Here is a 20,696-nt window from a genome sequence, read left to right on the forward strand (position 1 = left end):
GCATGGAAGCCGCAGAGAAATTAGGCAATGCTTGTTCCCTTTGGGCAAGAAGCATATCTCTTGCATGTGCTTTCTCTGTATTAATAGGGCATGATTCCTGGTTTTGGGCAAGATTTTATGAGCAAGGGAAACGAGCAGGAATCCATGGCCCGATTGAAGAAGCTCATGACCATCATGGACAGTATGAACGATCAAGGTAAGAACTTCTCATACTATCTTCTGTTTCTGAATTTGGACATGGGGTATTAAAAAATACCAAAACTCTTGAGTCCCTCCAAGATTAGAAGTGTAGTCAAATATGGGCTCAGTATTTACATTAGGATCTTCGTTCAAATCAGTTATGCCATGTGTAAACCCTTGTGCTTCTAAAGGAGCCCAGATGGTTAAGTGGCAAATTTAAAGGTTCAGTTTCCACTACATTCATTATTAGCGCCTCTCCGCCGCCTCAACATGTATAGGAAGCAGGTAGTCTCCGGACCTGAAAGGCACTAATTTCAGCTCTGGGGACCCCATACTTCCTGAGATACCAAGGAAAGTGCAGCCTGGTCCTCCCCTCTAGGGGAAAGAAACTGAGGTTTAAATCTCCCGCATGACATAGGTCAGAAGGAAGCCACAACGCCATTGGTTGCTGCTTCCTATTGGCCCACGCAACGCAGGGTATCTAACCTGCGTGAAGTGCCGGTGGCGCCTTCCCCAGTAAGTATCTTGGGAACCAGGAGGTCCCCTGAGCTGAATGCGGTTTACTTTCGGAGACCACCTGCTTACCACCCATGCTAACAAAAGGGGGGGCATTCAAATTGGAATGTTCCTTTTAAAGTTTTGAATGGCACACATTCTGTGACATGTAGAAAATCTGTTTCACATTTAAGAACAATAAACTATTGTGATGACCATACCGCTCAGCCTATTACGAATAACCAATAGTGATTTTCAATAGGGTACTATAGGAGAAATAATTGACGTTTTAACAAGGTGGGTCCAAAGAGAACCCAAAAAGTTCCTATATCTAGCACTCGCTGTGGTAATAAGTGAGTAATTACGCCATGGGATATGAATATCCCTAACAACAATCATCTATGACCAGAGACTGACCAACAGCTGACATATAAAATGCATATACGGTATGTCCACATAGGGCTAAAAGTGAAAGAACAAACAAAGTTTTATCCTAAGAGAGGCAACAAGGTTTCTCCACTATACATACTCTTGTTTCCTGCTGTACCATTTGTATTTGTCTTCAGTTAATACTTTCCCCATCCCCCCTATATTCATTTTGATATAGGGTTTTACATCTGGTTATTTGAGGAGTTGGCCAACTGTTTTATAGGTGGCACCAACTTCTAATGAGGACTATATGTTCATTTATATTTATATGTTTATTAAAACTTTGTTTGTTCTTTCACTTTTAGCCCTATGTGGACATACCGTATATGCATTATATATGTCAGCTGTTGGTCAGTCTCTGGTCATAGATGATTGTTGTTAGGGATATTCATTTTCCATGGAGTAATTACTCACTTATTACCACAGTGAGTGCTAGATATAGGAACTTTTTGGGTTCTCTTTGGACCCACCTTGTTAAAACGTCACATTTAAGAACGCCTCTTGGTCTGACTATCACCATGTTAAACATAATATATTGGTGTACGCTGTCAGTCTTTCTAAACACTTAGCACTGTTTATTGTTTTCATTAATTTCCTTTGTTGTGGGTTAATGTGTTTAGAGGAGCAGGTCAGGCCATTACAACTACCATGCTGGTGAGGAGACAGTAAATCTAAATGCTAATTTTTTAATAAGGTTTTGTACTTTGTGGATCCTTCTTTAGAAGATTATTATTTGCTTCTCCACAGAGCTGGATAACACGGATGGTGCCAAACTTTTCAGTAAGCAGCCTGGGAGAATTCAGAGAGTGGCCAGGGGTTCTGGTGTCTCTACCAGAGATGTGCAGGAACTTCTTGCACAATACACAAAGTTTGCTCAGATGGTAAAAAAGATGGGAGGCATCAAGGGGCTCTTCAAAGGTGAGGAAGCAGCGCTATTTTCTACTCTTTGCCTCCCTGAAGGAGCGCTTTTTCATAAACATCCATGCCACTGAAATGCACTTTTGTCGTTCTGCCTGTGTATAACAACTCATGCCGCCTTTGTGTATCCCCAAAACGTCATCTCCAAATGCAGTTGCATCAGTTAAAAATTGAAGAAATCCATGGCTTGTGAGCCTGTCCTTGCCATATATAATATAGTGACTCCCAGAAGCCAGAGGTTGCACCATTTGCACTCAACACCACTTGGTTCCACTGTTTATACTTCAAGAGCATGTCATTAGAAGCATTACATGGTGAAACGACAAGAGTATACACAGCGCACCAGGGATTAGTATATATGCTCAAATAGAATATCATAATAAAATCCAATTAATAAAAATTAGATGATAAAAATCAATTTACTAAGAGGTAAAAATGACCACACACTTAATAAAATACAACACTTTGGAGGCATCACAGCATCTCTTCAAAATAGGGTATACAGTCCCTCCTTGACTCCTGACGAAGCACGTTGTTGCAAAACGCGTTGAGGTCACGAGAGGCCACTCAACGCGCTCACTCATTGGCTGGAGCAGGGAATCCGGAGGGTTCGGGTAGAGAAGTGATTGCTGTATGCTGGTGCATTCCGGACTGATAATCAGCGCCAGCAAACGGTTAGCTGCTCGTTCACGCGTGGTTAGTACCTGTTCCCCTCAGTGTAGTTTAACGTTCAGTCACTGCATTTATTTGTCAGTTTGACTACTTGTGACTATTTAGTCTGTGCGTTTGTTTTGTATGTATTACAAGGAGGGACTGTGTACCCTATTTTGAAGAGGGGCTGTGACGCTTCCAAAGTGTTGTATTATATTAAGTGTGTGGTCATTTGACCTCTTATTAAATTGATTTTTATCATCTAATTTTTATTAATTGGAATTTACTATAATATTCTATTTGAGCATATATACTAATCCCTGGTGTGCTTTGTGTATACTCTTGTCGTTTGTTCGTTTTGAGGCTCCCTTGTTGGGAGACCTACTTTAGGAGCGTTTGGGGAGGTGCTTCACACAGCCGCAAGGGGATTTTGTGTTAAACGGATATTCATCTGACAGCACGAGCGCGGAATCCTTCCTGCATTCCATGATCAGTAAATAATTGCAAAGACTGCTTTTAATTGGTCATAGTGTACGAAACATCTGAATCGTTTCACTTTGCCATAGTGGTTTATTTCCTCAATGGCTTTACCATTCATTAATTTGGGTTCAGGGTCACCAGAAAATGTCTTGTTTTTGCTGCATTGTGCTGAACATATTTAAATTGCCATTTGTTATACTTTATACTATTACTATTGTCTTTTCTCTACTTGGCATTTCTGAGATTATCTCCCAGAATTTCAACCAATAGGAAATCCTACATTTCTGAAGCTCCTGTTTTATCTTGTCACTAAGTATATATTGTGCTGCTAGAGACTTCCCAATACATGGCCAAGGATCCTAAACATGACCCTATGATTTACAGGAGGAGACATGTCAAAAAATGTAAACCCGTCACAAATGGCCAAACTGAACCAGCAAATGGCCAAAATGATGGATCCCAGAGTTTTGCAGCACATGGGTAAGTTCTGTACAAGAGTGGGAAAGTGAAGGAATTTAGTTGCTATGTGGTAAAGTGGGAAAATAAATAATGATTTGGTATTTCAGACGGCACCAGCACTTGAACACATTTGACATAGTTTAAGGAGCATGACAATGCTTCCAGTCAGCTCATACACTACTGGTCTTTTATCTTTCTAATCCATAAATAACTTTTAAAATACAACGCATTTGTTCTAGTCTGGCATTTTCTAAAAGACAATGTTCCCCTAGAAGCGCCTGTTTTATGGCCGCTTTTCCACCGAACTGTTTCTTCTTTACAACATCACTGTAATCCTTTTTATTGCTGTTGTCGGCCGACATGGGAGAAACATGAGTCCATTATGGCAAGAAACATGGGTGTAGAATAGATTAATTTAAAGGTGCAGCTCTAGAACCAAATTAAATTAATGGTACAGTACTGATTAGTCTAGTCTACCGGATTAAATCTTGGGCTGTAATAGAAATCTTTAGTTCACCATTGTTTATATAAATGCTTAGAGATATTTGCATGACCACAAAACTTGCCAAATTTTGGCAATGTTAGCCAAAATTAAAACTCAGTATTTGAAATCTTTTTTTTTAAATTTAAAATATGTTTCCATTTACAACAGGGAATCTAAATGGAGGCCTCTAAAAGCATAGACAAGAAAAAGCTAGGATAACTAAAATTTGCACCTTTTTAACATATTATTGTTGCCAATTCCAATGTAGTTCTACATGGGACACTTGTGACATGCAAGCGTAAGAAAAACAGGATTTTTAACACATTCTCAATCTTTGAATTTCCCAGGTGGCATGGCTGGCCTTCAGTCTATGATGAGACAATTCCAGCAAGGAGCTGCTGGGAACATGAAAGGAATGATGGGATTCAACAATATGTAAAGATTGCCTTTTAACAAAATGATACTCTTTTAATACCTTTCCTGCCAGAGGGGCCTCCGTGAATTGCAAAGATCTTTGGAGAAGTGAAGCCCTCGCCTTCCTGAAAGATGCTCTCTGTAAAATAAAGTGGTTAAGAAGAATAAAATGATAGGTCGTCTTTTAGAGGTTTCCCTCAGTTTTCAGTGAGAGATATATATGACACAACACCTATTCTTTTAACACTTAGTTTTTTGCCCTTCTTTCTCCTCCCCCTCCCCCTCCCCCCAAAACAAAAACATTTGCCACTGTCTGGAAAAGGGGGTGCGAAATACCCTGTTAAGTTATGGAACAAATGAAGTTAAGTTTTGGAAGAAACACGCCTGTAAAAATGTCAATATTTGGTACTGGGATGACCTGTTTGTATGAACTTCCAGCACCTTGTGACCATTTCCTGGAAATCATTCTGCTGTACAATAAATTTCTCATTGGTTGTAATTTGGTTGTTATAAAATCCTCTTTGATTTTGAAGCTCCAGTCTTGTTCAATTATTTAAGAATACGTTTAAGTTTTTTTTTTTTTGTAAATGGCTGGCTGCGTAGAACCTCAGTTTAGACTCCTTTTCATCTCTTGTCCTCCTACTCCTTGACATTCTCATACTTTGAATAACTCAAGCAGTTGATTGATAAACATACTATATGAAAAAATATTGATGACATGCAACTTCTGTTTCTGTGCGGGAAAAAAATCGAAAATTTGCAAATCCGAGTGAGGATGAAGAGCCTAACAAGATGAAACGGGTAACATTGACTGTGTTGGCATTTGTGTACAGAAAATTGACATGTGAACTTGAAACAAAGCAAATATAAATTTGCAGTCTAAACACTGTAGCACAGGTTCACGTAGTCCATCTAACCTAAGTAACGCCTTTGTATCCACTAATAGATTTTCTGTGCCTGTTGTGCTTTTTTTGTTTTGTTACGATTAAAGAATTGAGGATGAAATACTGTATATTTTGGATCATTAGATAAGAACTGAACAGTACACTAGCATAGACGTATTGCTTTTTTTAAATCATGTGTAGACCTATTTCAGGAGAAATTAAGCCATTATTTTGTGCTGCCATGGGACTAAATAGCCATCTGCAACATCTTTAAAGCATGGCGTTCAGCTACTTCATTTGATATTACAGCCAATTGCCCCCTTTTTTTCGCACCTGAAGTTTGCATATGAAAATTTCAATGTGTGTGTCTCAATTGATTTCAAGAACTTACAACGCTCCTATCGGGTGCACCCTACAGTTAAGAAGAAAAGTAAACATATTTACTGAGCTGGAGGGATGATTTTAGCACTGCAGATGGCTTCCAAATGTTTCCGAACAGCCAGTGGATTAGAAATTGGCAAATTATCAATTGTGGAGCTGTCAAAACAGTGAGTTAAGTGACCATTTTTAAAGTAACAGGTGCAGTCCCAACTAAACTAAAAATAGTTAAAAAATAGAAATCTCAATAGCATCAATTTTTTTAATCAGGCCGCTTACTTGGGGCCACAGAATACAATTGTCCCAGTGGACTTTGTCTGTGTGACACTCCCGATTTATGCGAGGCCTATTCAAATAAAATTATATCTTGCTATGATTTTACAATCTTACATAGTCAACTAAAAAAAAATTCTCAACCCTTTCCAGAAGGAATGCCAGCCAGGTTATGTTTAGGAGATAACAAACTAGTCACACATTGCATAGATGTGTGCTTGGTAATGCATTCCTAAAATCAAGTCCAAATGGGGTTCTCTGAGCAAGTTCATAATGGATGACCTTAATGTCATCAAACCTGTAGAGAACCTTGAGACAATCCACTAACTACAATTTAAACCTGACTGCATTGCTGGCATTATCAGTAACCCATATTTACCATCTTACTAAGCAATCCCCATTTTTCTGCATGCCTACGCTACGATCCATGTAGCTATCCCTCAATTATGCAGTCCAGCACAGTATTTCTTTTTTTAGTTCCTCTCACTTATTTTAAAACGTCAAATCGTCCCTTCCCCCAGCATAGAAGCTCCCTGTTTGAGTTGTAACCTATCATCTCTATAATAGAGTAATGGTCCTCAGATAACATATTTTTATTTACTAACCTAGAATACAACTCATTTTCTGCTTATACAATTAGAGTTCCCCTTTCTTTTTAACAAATCAGTAATCCAACGAGACACAGAAAGGCAGTTGCCCACGCTCACAAGCGGGGATCTCCCTGTTAAACATTTTCAATTCCAAGGTTACTACTATACAATTGAATATTGGAACTGCAGCACTTAATAGCTTTGAATGAAGTGTCCTGTCCTGCCTTGCAACCGAGATAGGCAGCGCCACATAGACAGTTCTGCTGTTTGCGTTCCAAGCGTCAATGTCTGGCACGTGTGCGTGTCACAGCTTTGTTTTGTGACGCTACATTGTGAGATCGAGGCTTGCAACACAAGGAAGATAGTGTCGTGCAAAAGCACCTGCGCGGCTGGGTATCCACCTCTGTTCTTCCTGTGTGGTTGCTTGGCAGCAGTCGGGAGTGGCTGGTGAGGGTTTTCACAGCTGTAGCACGGACATGGCGACGGCTAAGGTGAGCAGATTAGTGGCGGAGGGATGACCGGGGAGGTGGGATGTGTGGACACTTCCTCAGCAGCTCTGTGCGGCCATCATTACACAGCAGAGCAACTCTCACTTGCTGTCAACAGGTTATTCACACATCATATCCATAATCATACCTGTATAAAAGGTTAAGCCATAACCTCCAACTGTAGCTGTACTTTACCACACGATACCATAGTGTTCTGTATATAGACCACATCTGATTAAACAAGAAAAAAGAAAAACAGCGCAAAGTCTCATGGTATAGTATGCTGTAAAATATATTATATGCAATCAGCAGGTAAGTAACACACGTACATCAAGGTTATAATAAAAGAGCAACACACGTTAGGGACGTATTACCACACACTGCAACTTCCATACTGGTTGTCTGGTAATTTGTCTACAGCCTGTTGGAAGGTCCAGGATCACCAATTCTTTAGGTATGGGACATCAAGTTCTGTGGGTGATCTCCAAATCTAGGTCCGACTGGCTCCTCACACCGGATGATCACTTTATGGCTCCTCTGTATTACCAGGGAACGCCGACTGCACGAGGCAGAGCTCCCCCGGTGAGTTCCGATGACGTCAGTGGACCCGCGTCACTCGATTAGCGGCAGAGATATTGGCAACATAGAGAACTGGAGCGCAGTTCTTACCTGCTGATTGCATATAATATATTTTACAACATACTACAGCAGGGCCCCGGGCATACGACGGGTTCCGTTCTAAGGGCCCGTCTTCGTATAGTGAAAATCGCCGGAAAGCAGAACCGGCGATTTTCAGCTATGCGCCGGCAACCCGGCATTTTCCCTCTTGCGCGATGAACCCCAGAACAGACAGAAACCAGCAGCACACCCGTTGGACAGAGAAAGGAACTATGGCTAAGAGCAGGATGTCTAGGAGACCCTGACAGAGGGCGAACCTCAATTGTTCAGCCTGGTGACGTCACGACCATGCCTCTCCGTCGCGCGCCTCAACGGAAGACACAGAACGTTCAGGCGACAAGCACACGTGCCTACTTGAGCTCTGTCGAGCCTGCAATATGGCCGCAGTTTAAGATTGAGTATTTTTACTTACATATTTTACATATAAACAAATCCTGCCTAGGTAAACGTTGTTGTTTGAGATTATTGGGTAAGTTTACCATAAAATAAAGGTTCTGTATTATTGGGGGGAAGAATATGACCCCTTCTAAACTCACCTCCTACATCCACTTGAACAGTAATTAGGCAGGACATTTTTGGCTAAAAGACTACTCTTTTATAGGTGTTAAGGAACAGGAAAGGTTTAACATCTGTAATGGATCACCGTGGCTGATGTAATGAGTCAGGCTGTGTATTGGTACTATGGTGTTGTCTATGCATATTTAGCATGAATTGTCCTGCTCCCCATCTGTAAATCGAACACTATCTTCTCATAGGTGAACTATTATTCCTTTTGTCCCATATGTTGTTTTAGGTGATGTCCAGCGGTGACCGTGAATTTGAGTGTGTGGAGCTGGGGGACGTTGGTAAGAAGAAAAAAGCCCCTCGTAGAATTATCCACTTTGCCAGTGGTGAAACCATGGAGGAATACAGTACAGACGAGGAAGAAGAGCGGCAGACGAGGAAGGATCTTCTGCCAACTACTGATCCAGTAGGTGTGATGTTTATTCCATAGTCTCAAAATTCCTTTTAGGGAGTATCCATAAGAAAACACACGCTAACCGGTATGTGTTATGTGAAGTAGTTTTATAGTGCTATGATTCCCAAGTTATGTTGTTTTGAGTATAATTTACTATAGTAACATAATAGTTGGTGTTACAAAAAAAAAAGAAAGAAAAAACTACCACAGAGCTACGCTATGTCCCTTTTTTTTTTTTACTATTGAATCTGTTATCGTAGTAGTGAAGCAGTGTGTCCTCTTTATGTCCATGGCAATGAGCACACTTGGGTTTAGCCCCACCTCTAGTCAGGATAGGACAGAAAAAACTTCCTGCAGGTAGTACTTCCTATAAGTAGCTGCTCCTGCTACATGCAGACAGTCGTTTTCTGTCCTACTTGGCCGGTAGGTGTTCATTTTTGGCTTACTTGACTACCTTCCTCTTTTGGGTGGTAAGTTGATGCCAGGGGGGTGAGTTTTTTGTTTTTTTCTGCCCCTTGAATCCCTTGATGTCGCGCTCGGTTGAGTGGCAATTCAGGGGGCCCTCTAAGACCTGGGCTTACCGGAGAGGCGCTTTGTGCAGTTTCCCATCCTCTGGAAAAGAAGCAACATGTGCTGTTCTCCAGTCTGCTGACGCGTATGGAGGTCTGAGGAGGGTAATTCAAACCCACCGGCACCAGCCTTTTTAAAGGGCGTCTGACATAGAAAGTCAGCACAATGGAGTGCACAAGTTTTTCTATTTTCAACTTTTAAAAAGTGTGTTTTATTTTTCTCAACGTCCTTTATTTGAGTTTCTTCATTTTTCTTAAAGTGTTTATTACATGCTTATTGCATGTTGTTGCACAATGTCAATTTTTATTTTTCAAAATGCCTGTTTTTGAATGTTTGGCTTAAAAAGCACCTGTCTTGTAAACAATCCTGAGTTCGGATCTCAGTAGTGCTCTATATTAAGGATAGTGCTATTCCTGTTCAAACATTGTGAACAAATGCTGCATGGCCATACTAAAATTATCTATAAAATAAATAAATACTGCCTGGTGTATTAATCAGTTCCTAGGCTCAGCTAGAAGTGACTTAAAGCTGCAGTAGAAGCCTTGAAGCAAAGGTTGAAGGCAAAGTATGTGCAGCTCGTGACAAACCTGCTATGGAAATGGTTTTGTGAGGATTCTCACAAGAATCTTCAGACAAATGTCATGAATGAATGCCACAGTATCATAAAGCCTGCCCTCAACAATGTACACCTCAAATGAATCTCCTAAGAGATGAAGGTAAAAAAAGAAGCTGTGAGGGAGTAAAGGGGATAACGCCCTCACTCTGCCATGATCAGGAGACCACACTCTAGCTGTCACTCTACTAGGGTGTTTCCAGTATACTCCTGATTTAAAAATCTGCAACAGAAGCTTGCTTAGGTCTTTAAGTCCTAAACACACTGCAATCTTCACCAATGCCTTGGCCATCAGCTGGGACTCTTACTCGCTACCGCAGATAACCGGCAGGGACTCGTTGTGCCTGCAAACTGTAGATAGATTTTTGAGGTTCAAAGGTCCACTTCACTGAAGAAGTTATTTGAAGGGTTAATTTTGCATACTCTGTGAAAATGCTGAGACAAGGATTCACACAGTGCAAAAGGAAACATGTTTTCTTGGTGTTTGTAGAAGTATACTGGAGTTAGATCGGGAAGGTCCGGAACATTGACAGATACACGACCTTCAGTAACGAATATATGCTTTGTGCTTTGTCTCTCCATACTAACAAGCCTAAAATGAAAAGCTAGTTTGAAAAAGCCATGCTTGAGAAACTACCTCAGAGCTGAAAGAAACAAACAGCTAACCAAATACACTGCTCTCCGTCTATAACCTGTAACATCTTATTCCTGCACTAACTCAAGCCTGGTATTGTAAAATGCCTCAGGAATTCATATATAGGGACTGCAAGAAACCTGTGTCTGAATCTGTATCTTTACACAACAAGGATTCTATGGTATTCGAAGAACAAAAGATAGTCATTTATTTTCACAAACCTCTCTGTACAGTGCTGTGGTCACTGCGGGCCATATGAGAAACAAATACTGTTATACTGTACGTTGCATGTGCTTCCTTTCTGCCCTGTAAAAAAGGGCATTCGTGATTCTTACTGCAGACATATGCTGGATATTGTTGACCCTTTACACTGCTGTATGTAGATATATTGTATCCTGTTTTCCCAGTACGGGAAATAAAGGACATTTTGTGTTGAAATACGTTCTGGGTGGCGTTCTTACCGACCCAGCCTGGAGGCACAAGTGAGACAGCCCAGTCAAAATGGCAGAAGAATTTAAAATCCAGGACAGGCTGTTGAAAGGTTCCCAGAAGAAGATTGGATCATTCACCCTCCCACCCCCATTTATAGGATGATCCAAGATATGATTGAAGCGGAATGGGCTCAGTCAATAGGGAGCTAAAGCCTAGGATGCTCCTCCCAAAGTGGATACGGCCTCTTCCAGGTTGAATGGAAGAACCACTCTACCAGTAGAAGATGGGATCTCTTTTAAGGATCCTGTGGAAATGCGTATAGAATGTGTTGCGTAAATCTTGCAGCAGAGCAACCTGTAGACTTACAGTAGCAACAGCCTCCATCTCCAAAGCACGAGGATCTGGCTGGCCAATATCAAAGAAATTCTGGATAGAGGAGTAAATAGAGCTGCTATTTTGAGGAGCCTTATGGCTAGAGGACATTAGAGGTATGACCCACTTTACAACCAGACTGGACACTGCAGGGATCCTATTGCCTTGGTAAGGCTTACAGTGGACGTCCATCATGGTGAGATGGACAAGGTAATCTTTTTCAGGGCCCTTGAGGATGAGGCGCAACCTATACAGGTAAGTTTGCACTCACATGTTCAAGTTGGTGTGAGCTCCAATTATTACAGACGGATGGGTTCTTCAAATAATAACCGGTTACCGTCTGGAATTCAAAGCCTTGCCACATTTTTCTAATTGTTTTCACATTTATCACTGTCACTATTCACTATTATGATATCATGAGCTCCACCAACTGCTTTTTTTCATCTATCTTAAGACTGAACGCACAGTCTGTAAAAGTTGGAGCTGCATTTCTTCACAGTTTTATTTTCATTTTTTATTTACATCCTGGTCACGTGTGTGTGTGTGTGTGTGTGTGTGTGTGTGTGTGTGTGTGTGTGTGTGTGTGTGTGTGTGTGTGTGTGTGTGTGTGTGTGTGTGTGTATGTATATATATATATGTATGTATATATATATATATATATATATATATATATATATATATATAATATATATATATAATATATGTATATAATATATGTGTGTGTGTATGTATGTGTATGTATATATATATGTATATATATATATAGATATGTGTGTATATATGTGTGTATATATATATATATAGATATATATATATATCTATATATATATAGATATATATATATATCACTTTATCACTGGGAGCGCATCTTTTCTTGTGTTTTTTTTTTTACCTTCATTTGCAATATGTAGCTCTCCTTTTTCGGTTAGCAATGGCTTCAAGGACTTTAAAAAAAAGTGATGATTACTCTAATTACAGAGTTAAGGAAGCAAGACACCCAGATATTTCCATATCTAGACGATATGCTGATACAGAAGCAAAGAATGACCAATGTCACATCTCAATCTTTCTAAAACCTCACGGTTGGTTGGTAAATGAAGAAAGCCGACCGGAACCAATTCTGTCATTAAAGTTCCTCTGAGTTATGTTCAATTCAACCATGGGAAGGTTTATTTACCTCAGCAGGAGTCTTTAGATCTCATCCAATTCCTAAAAGCAATAAGAGCAAAACCCATGATGACAGCAGGCATTTGTATGAAACTGCTGGGAAAGATGGCAGCCACTTGAGAGGTTACAGCATGGGCAAGGTTCCATTTGAGGGCTCTTCAGCTAATCTTCCTGGATCACTGGATACAAGAATCAATTAAACCTATTTCAAGGTATCCGTCTGTTGCCAAGAACCAGAGTTTAATTCAAATGGTGCCTAAAAGTTAGCAACCGTTTTTAGAAGGATTCGCTTCAGGATCCCAATTGAGTTTTCTTGTCCACAGATGCAAGCCATACGGGCTGGGGCGCCCAACTCGGACAAGCTCGTTCATGGGATATGGCCAGTAACCTTGACAAACATGCCATCTCGTTTACTTGGAACTAAAAGCCATATTAGAAGCTTAAAAGGCTTTTCATCATCTTTTACAAGGCCTTTGTGTGGCGGTTAGATCTGCAGTAGCATACCTGTGCAGAAACGAGGAACAAGAAGCAAGTTGCTGTGGAAAGTAGCAGAAGCCATTCAACCTATCAGAAAGCAAACTGCAAGATATTACAGCAATACACATTCCAGGGGAATAAAACATTTGCAAACTTCCTCAGTCTGCTGCTAATTCATCCAGGAGAATGGAAATTAAAGACTGACTTTTTTTTCTCAAGACAAGAGAGAAACAGGGTTGGCAACACATAGATCTGATAGCGACAAACTTAAATAGAAAGGTCCCCATCTTTTGCTCAAGAAACTTTAATCTGCAAGCAGCACACATGCGATCATCTTCTCTTGGATATTTAGTCTAGTATACTTGTTCCCTGCTATAACCCTCATTCCAAAACTGCTAAAGAAAAAAAAAATATAAGAGACAAGGCAGAGTTGATGATAATTCTTCCCAATTGGCAAAGAAAATAATGATTGCCACAAGTCCTATGCATGGCACATGAACGTTCCTTCCGCCTCCCAGTACTAAAAGACCTGCTGAATAAAGAGCCAATTCTGCACCCCAGTCCTCAAAATTGGGCTCTTCAGTCGTGAAGATTGAGCGACAATGGCTCCGAAATAAAGCTCTCTCTGAGTCCGTTATCACAACTTTAATGACTGCTAGAAAGCACTTGATTTTGAAAACAAACAGTTAAATACAAGTGAGGATAAATGTCCTGGAACCAGATTGTATATTTTCCCAGTTCTTAGGCAGCCATCACTCCTCAGTGTTAGAATGTAACCATTTCCGTTGGCTTCTCAGCCTGTTGCCTTGGCAACACCCCATTTTTCTCAGTAAGTTGGGCTGCCCCCTCTTCCCCCTGCTAGTTTGCACAGCCTGACTCTATTTCCTGCTTGTCAAGACTTGCATGCTTCTTTTTAGATCCAGCAGCCATCTTGAGTAGTAACCTCACTTATCTCCTCTGGTAAAGTGATTTGTAATTTTCCTATCCCTATAAATTGCATTATTCCATCTGCCATTATAGTCCCCATTTCCCCTCCATTGCTCCGATGCCACCGTGTTTACCCCAGTATCTTTTTTTTCCCTTTTTATTTGTATTGTTGTGTCCAATAACACTTCAGCAATTAAGAAGCTTCCCCTTGCTTTGTATATGGGATTGAGTTGAGCTGCCTGTCCCTACTCACTGGCCACAGTTAGCCTGGGACCGAACAATAAACATGCACAAACAGATACGAAGAGGTAATGAGGGCCCTGCTCGTGAGCGTTTATAATCTAGAGGGAATGAGGTACAATGTTGTAACAAGAAGGTAAGGTGGCTGCTCCATTGTAGGATATGGTGCGGCTCAGGTTAGAATATGGCCCATAAAAACAGATAATACATGCTGAATAAAAATTAAATATATCAATAACAATTAAATGGATAATTATAGGATGATTGAATCAGCTAGCGCTCTTGCCTTATAATCAAAATAAAAACACTAAGTAATGTATAAAAAAATATTAAGATACCCAAGCCAAACCCTCTGAGTGATGACGCGAACGCGGTGACGTCACATGCGCACATGAAGCGGAGCAACGCCGAACACCAGAGGAGAGTGTCCGGGACTGTAGCTTCATCCAGGCAGGAGACATTGACACTTTGGCTATTCCGGTGTACGCCTACACCACGGATCTTCATTTACAGATGTGACTCTTATCCTCTTACGTTTAGTAAGTGTTTTTAACCGTTACTTATTAGCATTAAAACTTGATATACTGCACTACGGGTCTTGCGCCCTTTTTTTCTTTTCTTCTTTTCTTTTTTTCTAGAATATGGCCCAGTCTGACAGCTGAAGCTATTAAGTTTTTTGAGGGTGGAGGGGGGGTAGGATTGGTCCAGCCACACAGCTCCCCAATGGGGTTAGTGGGGGCGGGAGGGGGGAGTAAGATGTTCGAGGTATGGTGAGTAGAATTCCTTAAGGTGAGTTTTCAGGCAGGTTTTAAACATCTGAAAGCTGGGGGGGAGAGTCTGCTGGTACGTGGCAGGGAATTCCAGAGAACGGGGACATCACGGAAGAAGTCTTTGAAGGCGGGAGTGAGAAGAGGTAATAAGGTGGGAGCAAAGGCAGATGTCTTGGGCAGAACGTAGGGGACGTTTAGGTATGTATTTGTGAATGAGGGCTGAGATATAAAGAAGGGAGCAGTGTCGTTGAGACCATTGTAATTCATTACTAGAGTTTTAGTTTTAATTCTAGAGGCTATGGGAAGCCAGTTTAGGGATATGCGTAGTGGAGCGATGAGTGAGGTAGATGAGTCTAGCAGCTGAATTTTGGATGGATTAGAGTTGGGAGAAGTGGACACGGGGAATGCCAACTAAGAGAAGAGACTTGGAGAAGGTTGCCGTCATCGAGGAGGGACATGAGTGAGTGGATTAGGATTTTAGTTGCATCATGAGTGAGAAAAGGCTGAATCTTGATGATATTTTAAAGGTGGAGACGGCAAGACTTCGTGAGGGACAGAATGTGAGGTATGATGGAGAGATCAGAGTCAAAGAGGACCCCTTGACAGTGGTGTTGAGATTGTGGTGTTATTAACAGTAAGGGAGAGTGTTTGTGAAGCGGTGGAAGGAGGAAAGAATATTCTTTCGGTTTTAGACCTGTTAAGCTTCAGCTAGCGGTGAGACATCCAGGAGGATATTTGTGACGGTGAAGGGGTTAACCAGGCTCACTAATAAAGCTTCAGCCCACTTGGTTACTCATGATCCGTGTGTTGGGGTCCTAGAGTGTCAGCTCTTGGACCCAGATGTCCTAAATGCATTACTGTGACTGTGTGCAAATTATGCGACATTAAAGGATTTATGTGTGTTTCCCCTTTCCTGGGGGCTGGGACCGGGAGATTTCTAGGCTGTAAATTTCAGAGTGGGTTTGCCGGAGAAAGTCTTTACAGAATGTGTCTATGTATCGGGGTTCCAGAGTTATGGGATACCCCAGGAGTTGGATCCGGGAATCGAGTGACAAGGTAAACGGACATGAAGGGGTTAATGTATACCTGCAATCATACACGGGTCCATAGAATAAAGAGGGGTCCCTAGTATAAGGAGAGATGCCCAGGTACCCTGGACTTGGTATAGAGGTTCAGGGGGTGCTCCAACTAAGTGATAAAGCTGAGAGTGATTTCTTGTGGGGAAAAGTTTTTATAAGTTATTTCTAAAGTGTGCTAAGAATGAGGCTAGTGAATGTAGGCAATATATATCCTCACTCCATCCGTGACACCAGATCAGGGACTTATATATATTTGTATCACACAGAAGACAGGACACAGTATATTTTATTAAAGAGTTATATTTAATAAGTATATGTACTGATAACCTGTAAATGAACTGTGGGAAGCTTGGTGCCTATGGGTCTATGCGGAGTCCTGACTTGAAAGCCTCAGGGATGCCAAGGTGTTAGAATAGGAGGGGTACTGCAGTTCTGCTTGAGTACTGTATCCTGGGCTAACACAGGGCTATCCGGTCACCATTTGCCCGACCCCAGACTCTGTGGAGCCTGGACAGCAGGTGGGCTCAGTAAGCAAAGAGGCAGAGGTGCCAGGTTGGCGCATGCCCCTTGGCAGACTGAGAAAAGGTGCCCACCCGGCTTTACAATAACGGCAAATCGGTGATTGGCTGGCAGGGAAATTCCCACGCTCTGAGAGGCTGTAGAGGTTTGTGAATGGGACACTGAAACCCATCAGAAACCTTGCAGCCAATGAGAAGCGGAGATTCCAAGCGCCAAACCAACAGCGCAAATTCAGAGATTCTCTGTACTGAATAGACGCGAGCCGGCTGCAAAGATTTTGACTCAAGAATTCTTCTAAGTCCCACTTCTGAAGAACGTAGCGGCCGCGTCTGGCATTGCATGCCGAAATCAGTGCCAGGACTTGGGTGAGGACCTACCGGTCATTGTAAAGGGCTCCTACAGAGGTCGTTTTTGTGAATTTCGTTTAGAGGATAGATTTATTCGTTAACTGTGCACTGTATCTCCTATTTTTATACAACTCTATCGGAGAGTTTTATCCTGACCGGGACTTAGCCCAGAATCTCCTGGAACTCAAATCGTCATGACATCCCAGCCGCGACCGCTGCGTTGGTTTCTGAGAACTTGCTCCCTGCTGACCGCGAGTCAGCCCAAAATCCCCAGGAACTCAAATCAGCATAAAATTCCAGCCGTGGCCGCTGCGTTCGATTCTGAGAACTTGGGCTCTAAATGCTGGACTTCGTCTCTGGCGGGCAGGCTTTTCAGGCTTGAAATCGATGCCGGTTGCCTTGCTATTACATACAAAACATCTTTGAAAAGCCCGCCCACGCTTTTTCGGCTGACTCAAGGGGAACACCCCATCTGATTGGCTCACGGCTTCTTCTAGTATTCTCTGCTTCATTCATAAAATAGAAGCAGAGTGGACAGCCAATCGGCGCATGGAACTCTCTCAAGCAACCAATCGGAGACAAGCTGGGTAGAAAAGCCGGGTTAGCAGGAAATTTGAAATAGCCAAGAGACATGTGCAAACCTGCCACATCTCTCCCCAGCTATCCCAATGCCACCCGCTGGGCAGGCGCCCCTAGGTCTGGCAGAACAAGTGGCATCCCAGATGACTGCCATTGATCTCCGGACCTAGTACTCCACCTTTCCCCACTAACCAAGTGCTGTTCACACCTCTGGGCATCCTCTGGCTGCTTTGAACTCCGATGTCCAGCAGACATAGCGGCGCCTGTGGGTTTGCACGGGCTGCCTGTTTGGACATGGGTTCCGAATGTTTAAACTTTTTTAAACTATACCTTAATACACTCCGAGTCTCGGGGAACCCCTACAGATATGTGGGACTCTAGGTGAAAGTCTTGGGGTACAGGTAATAGAAAAGGAAAAATATTGTCATTTTATTTCTGCCTGCCTTATTCTACACACACTTTCCCTCTGACTCCGTTTGAACTCTGAGTCCCCCCAACCTTATATACTCCCTATACTGTTTGTGTGTCACCTACAGGAATGCATATTTATCCCTGTGCCTCATTCATGGGCTGTGCTGAAGCAGGGTACCCTAGGGGTGAGTCGTGCTTATATTTGCAAAGGAAAGTATTGCTGGGACAATGTGCCCACATGTATCAGAGAATCAGGCATGATTCCCGGGGACATTTATTGGGGACCCGGTAACTCTGGACCCCAACATCCAAACACAAAAAATGGTTTTATTACACAAAGTACAAGGTGATCATACAATGTTACTGGGTCCAAGACCTAACTCTCTGGGACTCTTATACACGGAGCAGGGGTAGCCAAACGGGCCCGACCTTTATTATAGTGCCTGGTTACCTCCTCCCGCCACAATCACTCACCCAATGTGCAAAACCAAAAAAGATATAAACACTATTTGTATATAATTCACTTATTAGCGCTATACTACCCCTTCTTTTCATCACTCACCCAATGGTAAAAGCAGAGCAGATCTGATAGCCAGGATTAATTATTTGTGTGTGTTTAGCAGAAGCCAGTAAAGTGTTTGTATATACTTCCGTTTCTATAAGGAAGATGTAGCAGCAAAAAAAACGAACAATTTCCTGTTTGCTTTGTAAACTGTAAATGAGTACATAAATGTGTTCTGTTGCATAGTATCACATTCAGCAACAGGAAATAAGAGCAAAATTCTAGCTTGTCTCCTACTAAATTACCTTTGTACTTCTTACTCCCCCTTAGGAATGCATTAAGGCAAATTATAGGATTTAAGTCACACACTTTTTTTATTTTTTTATTATTACGTTGCTGGAAGCTGAATGAACAGGATCCAATTTGCCAGAGAAGAAGAATTTGTATGAAAACAATTGTTTCATATACATACTAAAAATAGATCTTCTTTCATCAAATTCATGGTAACGAGTATCAGAATATACGGTATTGATGACTTGTGTGATCGTTTAGTTTAACCCAAACACAAACCTATTCCTTATGGAAGGAATTGCATTCTCCCATCACCATGCAAATGGTTTAATTCACTTTTTACATTTTTCCCCTAGCATCCATTTTTTTTCTAAGGCTTTAGCCTAAACTCTAAAGCATTATAGTAGGGTTTTTTTTCCTACTGGTATAATTACAAAGTTAATCAGACTAACATCATTCAGCTCTGATGAATTCTCTGTACGACATGTTTAAAGAGAAAAATTGAGCCGAATAGATTGCAGCTTTAGGTGGCTTGTGCAGATGAACGACCTTTGATTCTTGTTAGAGTAGGAATTCATCATGCATACTTATAAATTCTAAACACGTGTAGAACCATAAAGAAATTAAATAATACAATTGAAATACATGTAAATAGAGCTCTTCTACAGTGACTTGCAGTATATTTTCTCAATTTTCATTTTTTTGTTGTATAATTATGGTTCATAAAAATATCAGAATGAACAAGCACATGCCATGATATTTTTTGGGTAATAAGCATACCTGTAAGGTTAATCATTACCCTTTGTTTTATGTCTGTTTACAGGTGCATATGTGTTGTATTGTAGGTAAGGTGGGGTGAAAAAAACAAAAATTCCTGCGATTAGCGATATCAAGTAATTTATTGCAATACATATCCAATAGAAAACAGAAAAATCTAAAGGACAAAATTATCCGACCGTAGGTCATTTATTGTCAAATATAATTCTTTTAAAAATGCATTTAATTCTTAAATATAAAAAAGCAAATACATTTTAGTAATTGATTTTGTAACATTTTGCTTGTAACCCTCCTTGCCGGGGTCATATGGAGTTCCCAGGCTGTTACCTTGTCTGGGTGCAGGATCTATGCAGGCTAGGTGTAGATAATGCAATGATGGGCGCCACAAACTTTGTTCATACAAACAGACGCTTTATTAACTGCCGCCGATAAGTGCTCAGTCTCCACATACAATTCACTTTTTACACAGTCTCTGGTATATTCACAGGCTGAACTGTCTGTATGCTCTTCCCCAGCTGCCCCAATTATCGGCCCGCTAGGGAGGTACTAAGGCTTGGCTCATAATGGTTACCTAAATGGTCCCCTCCTGAATAGCGTCTTTAGAGATCCTTCTGATGTGGGCCCCTTCTCCTGTGGGCCCCTACTGGGCCATGTACTATCTAGCCCCTCAGGCTTTCATCAGTATCTTCGTCTTGGGTACTGAATACCAACTTGTGACCTTCTGGGTTAGTTGGCTAAGGACCCTCCAGTTGCGCTGAGGTCACAACTTGTGGGAACCCCATCTAGGCATAGGCTTCCTCCAAGTTAAACAGCAGAGAAGAGCGAAGCCATCCCTATGGACACTATCTAGGTCGGACACTGTCCCTACCTACAAAACAAGAAAGAACATCACTATCCTGTTACAGAGCCACCTGAACACCAAACATATTTACAATATCGACAGGGAGGCTCCTCCACTGTTCCTCCAGGATCCTTCCAGAACCATGACAGTATATATACTTTACTGGTGATGTCACTATCACCAGACAGTTGGTGTGGCAGTGGCGTAGCTAGACATGCGGAGGTCCCCGGACCAAAAAAAAAATCCAGGGCCCCATTAATATTAATACTGACTGAAATGTTTTTCTCCCTCATCATCGCTCTCACCATCCCTCCTCTGTATCATCTCTCCCCCACCTTCATCACTTCTCTCTCTCCCCCCACCATCATCACCTCTCCTCCACCACCATC

At 41.6% G+C, this 20,696-nt stretch overlaps 1 protein-coding gene across 3 annotated transcripts in view; it reads left to right on the plus strand.

Moving 5' to 3' along the window:
- Positions 1–20,696, plus strand: part of SRP54 (signal recognition particle 54) — a 46,940-nt gene that overhangs the window by 15,718 nt on the left and 10,526 nt on the right. For 2 of the 3 annotated variants that reach the window (XM_075613886.1, XM_075613885.1), the window contains exons 13-16: positions 88–196; positions 1,852–2,022; positions 3,538–3,633; positions 4,444–5,042. In XM_075613886.1, the coding sequence (XP_075470001.1) occupies positions 88–196; positions 1,852–2,022; positions 3,538–3,633; positions 4,444–4,535 (468 nt within the window). In that variant the 3' untranslated portion in view covers positions 4,536–5,042. Of the gene's footprint in view, positions 1–87; positions 197–1,851; positions 2,023–3,537; positions 3,634–4,443; positions 5,043–20,696 lie in introns of those variants that run through there. The other variant, XM_075613888.1, reaches the window with a different exon arrangement.

The sequence above is a fragment of the Ascaphus truei genome, chromosome 9, assembly GCF_040206685.1.
Source record: "Ascaphus truei isolate aAscTru1 chromosome 9, aAscTru1.hap1, whole genome shotgun sequence".
Classification (NCBI taxonomy): Eukaryota; Metazoa; Chordata; class Amphibia; order Anura; family Ascaphidae; genus Ascaphus; species Ascaphus truei.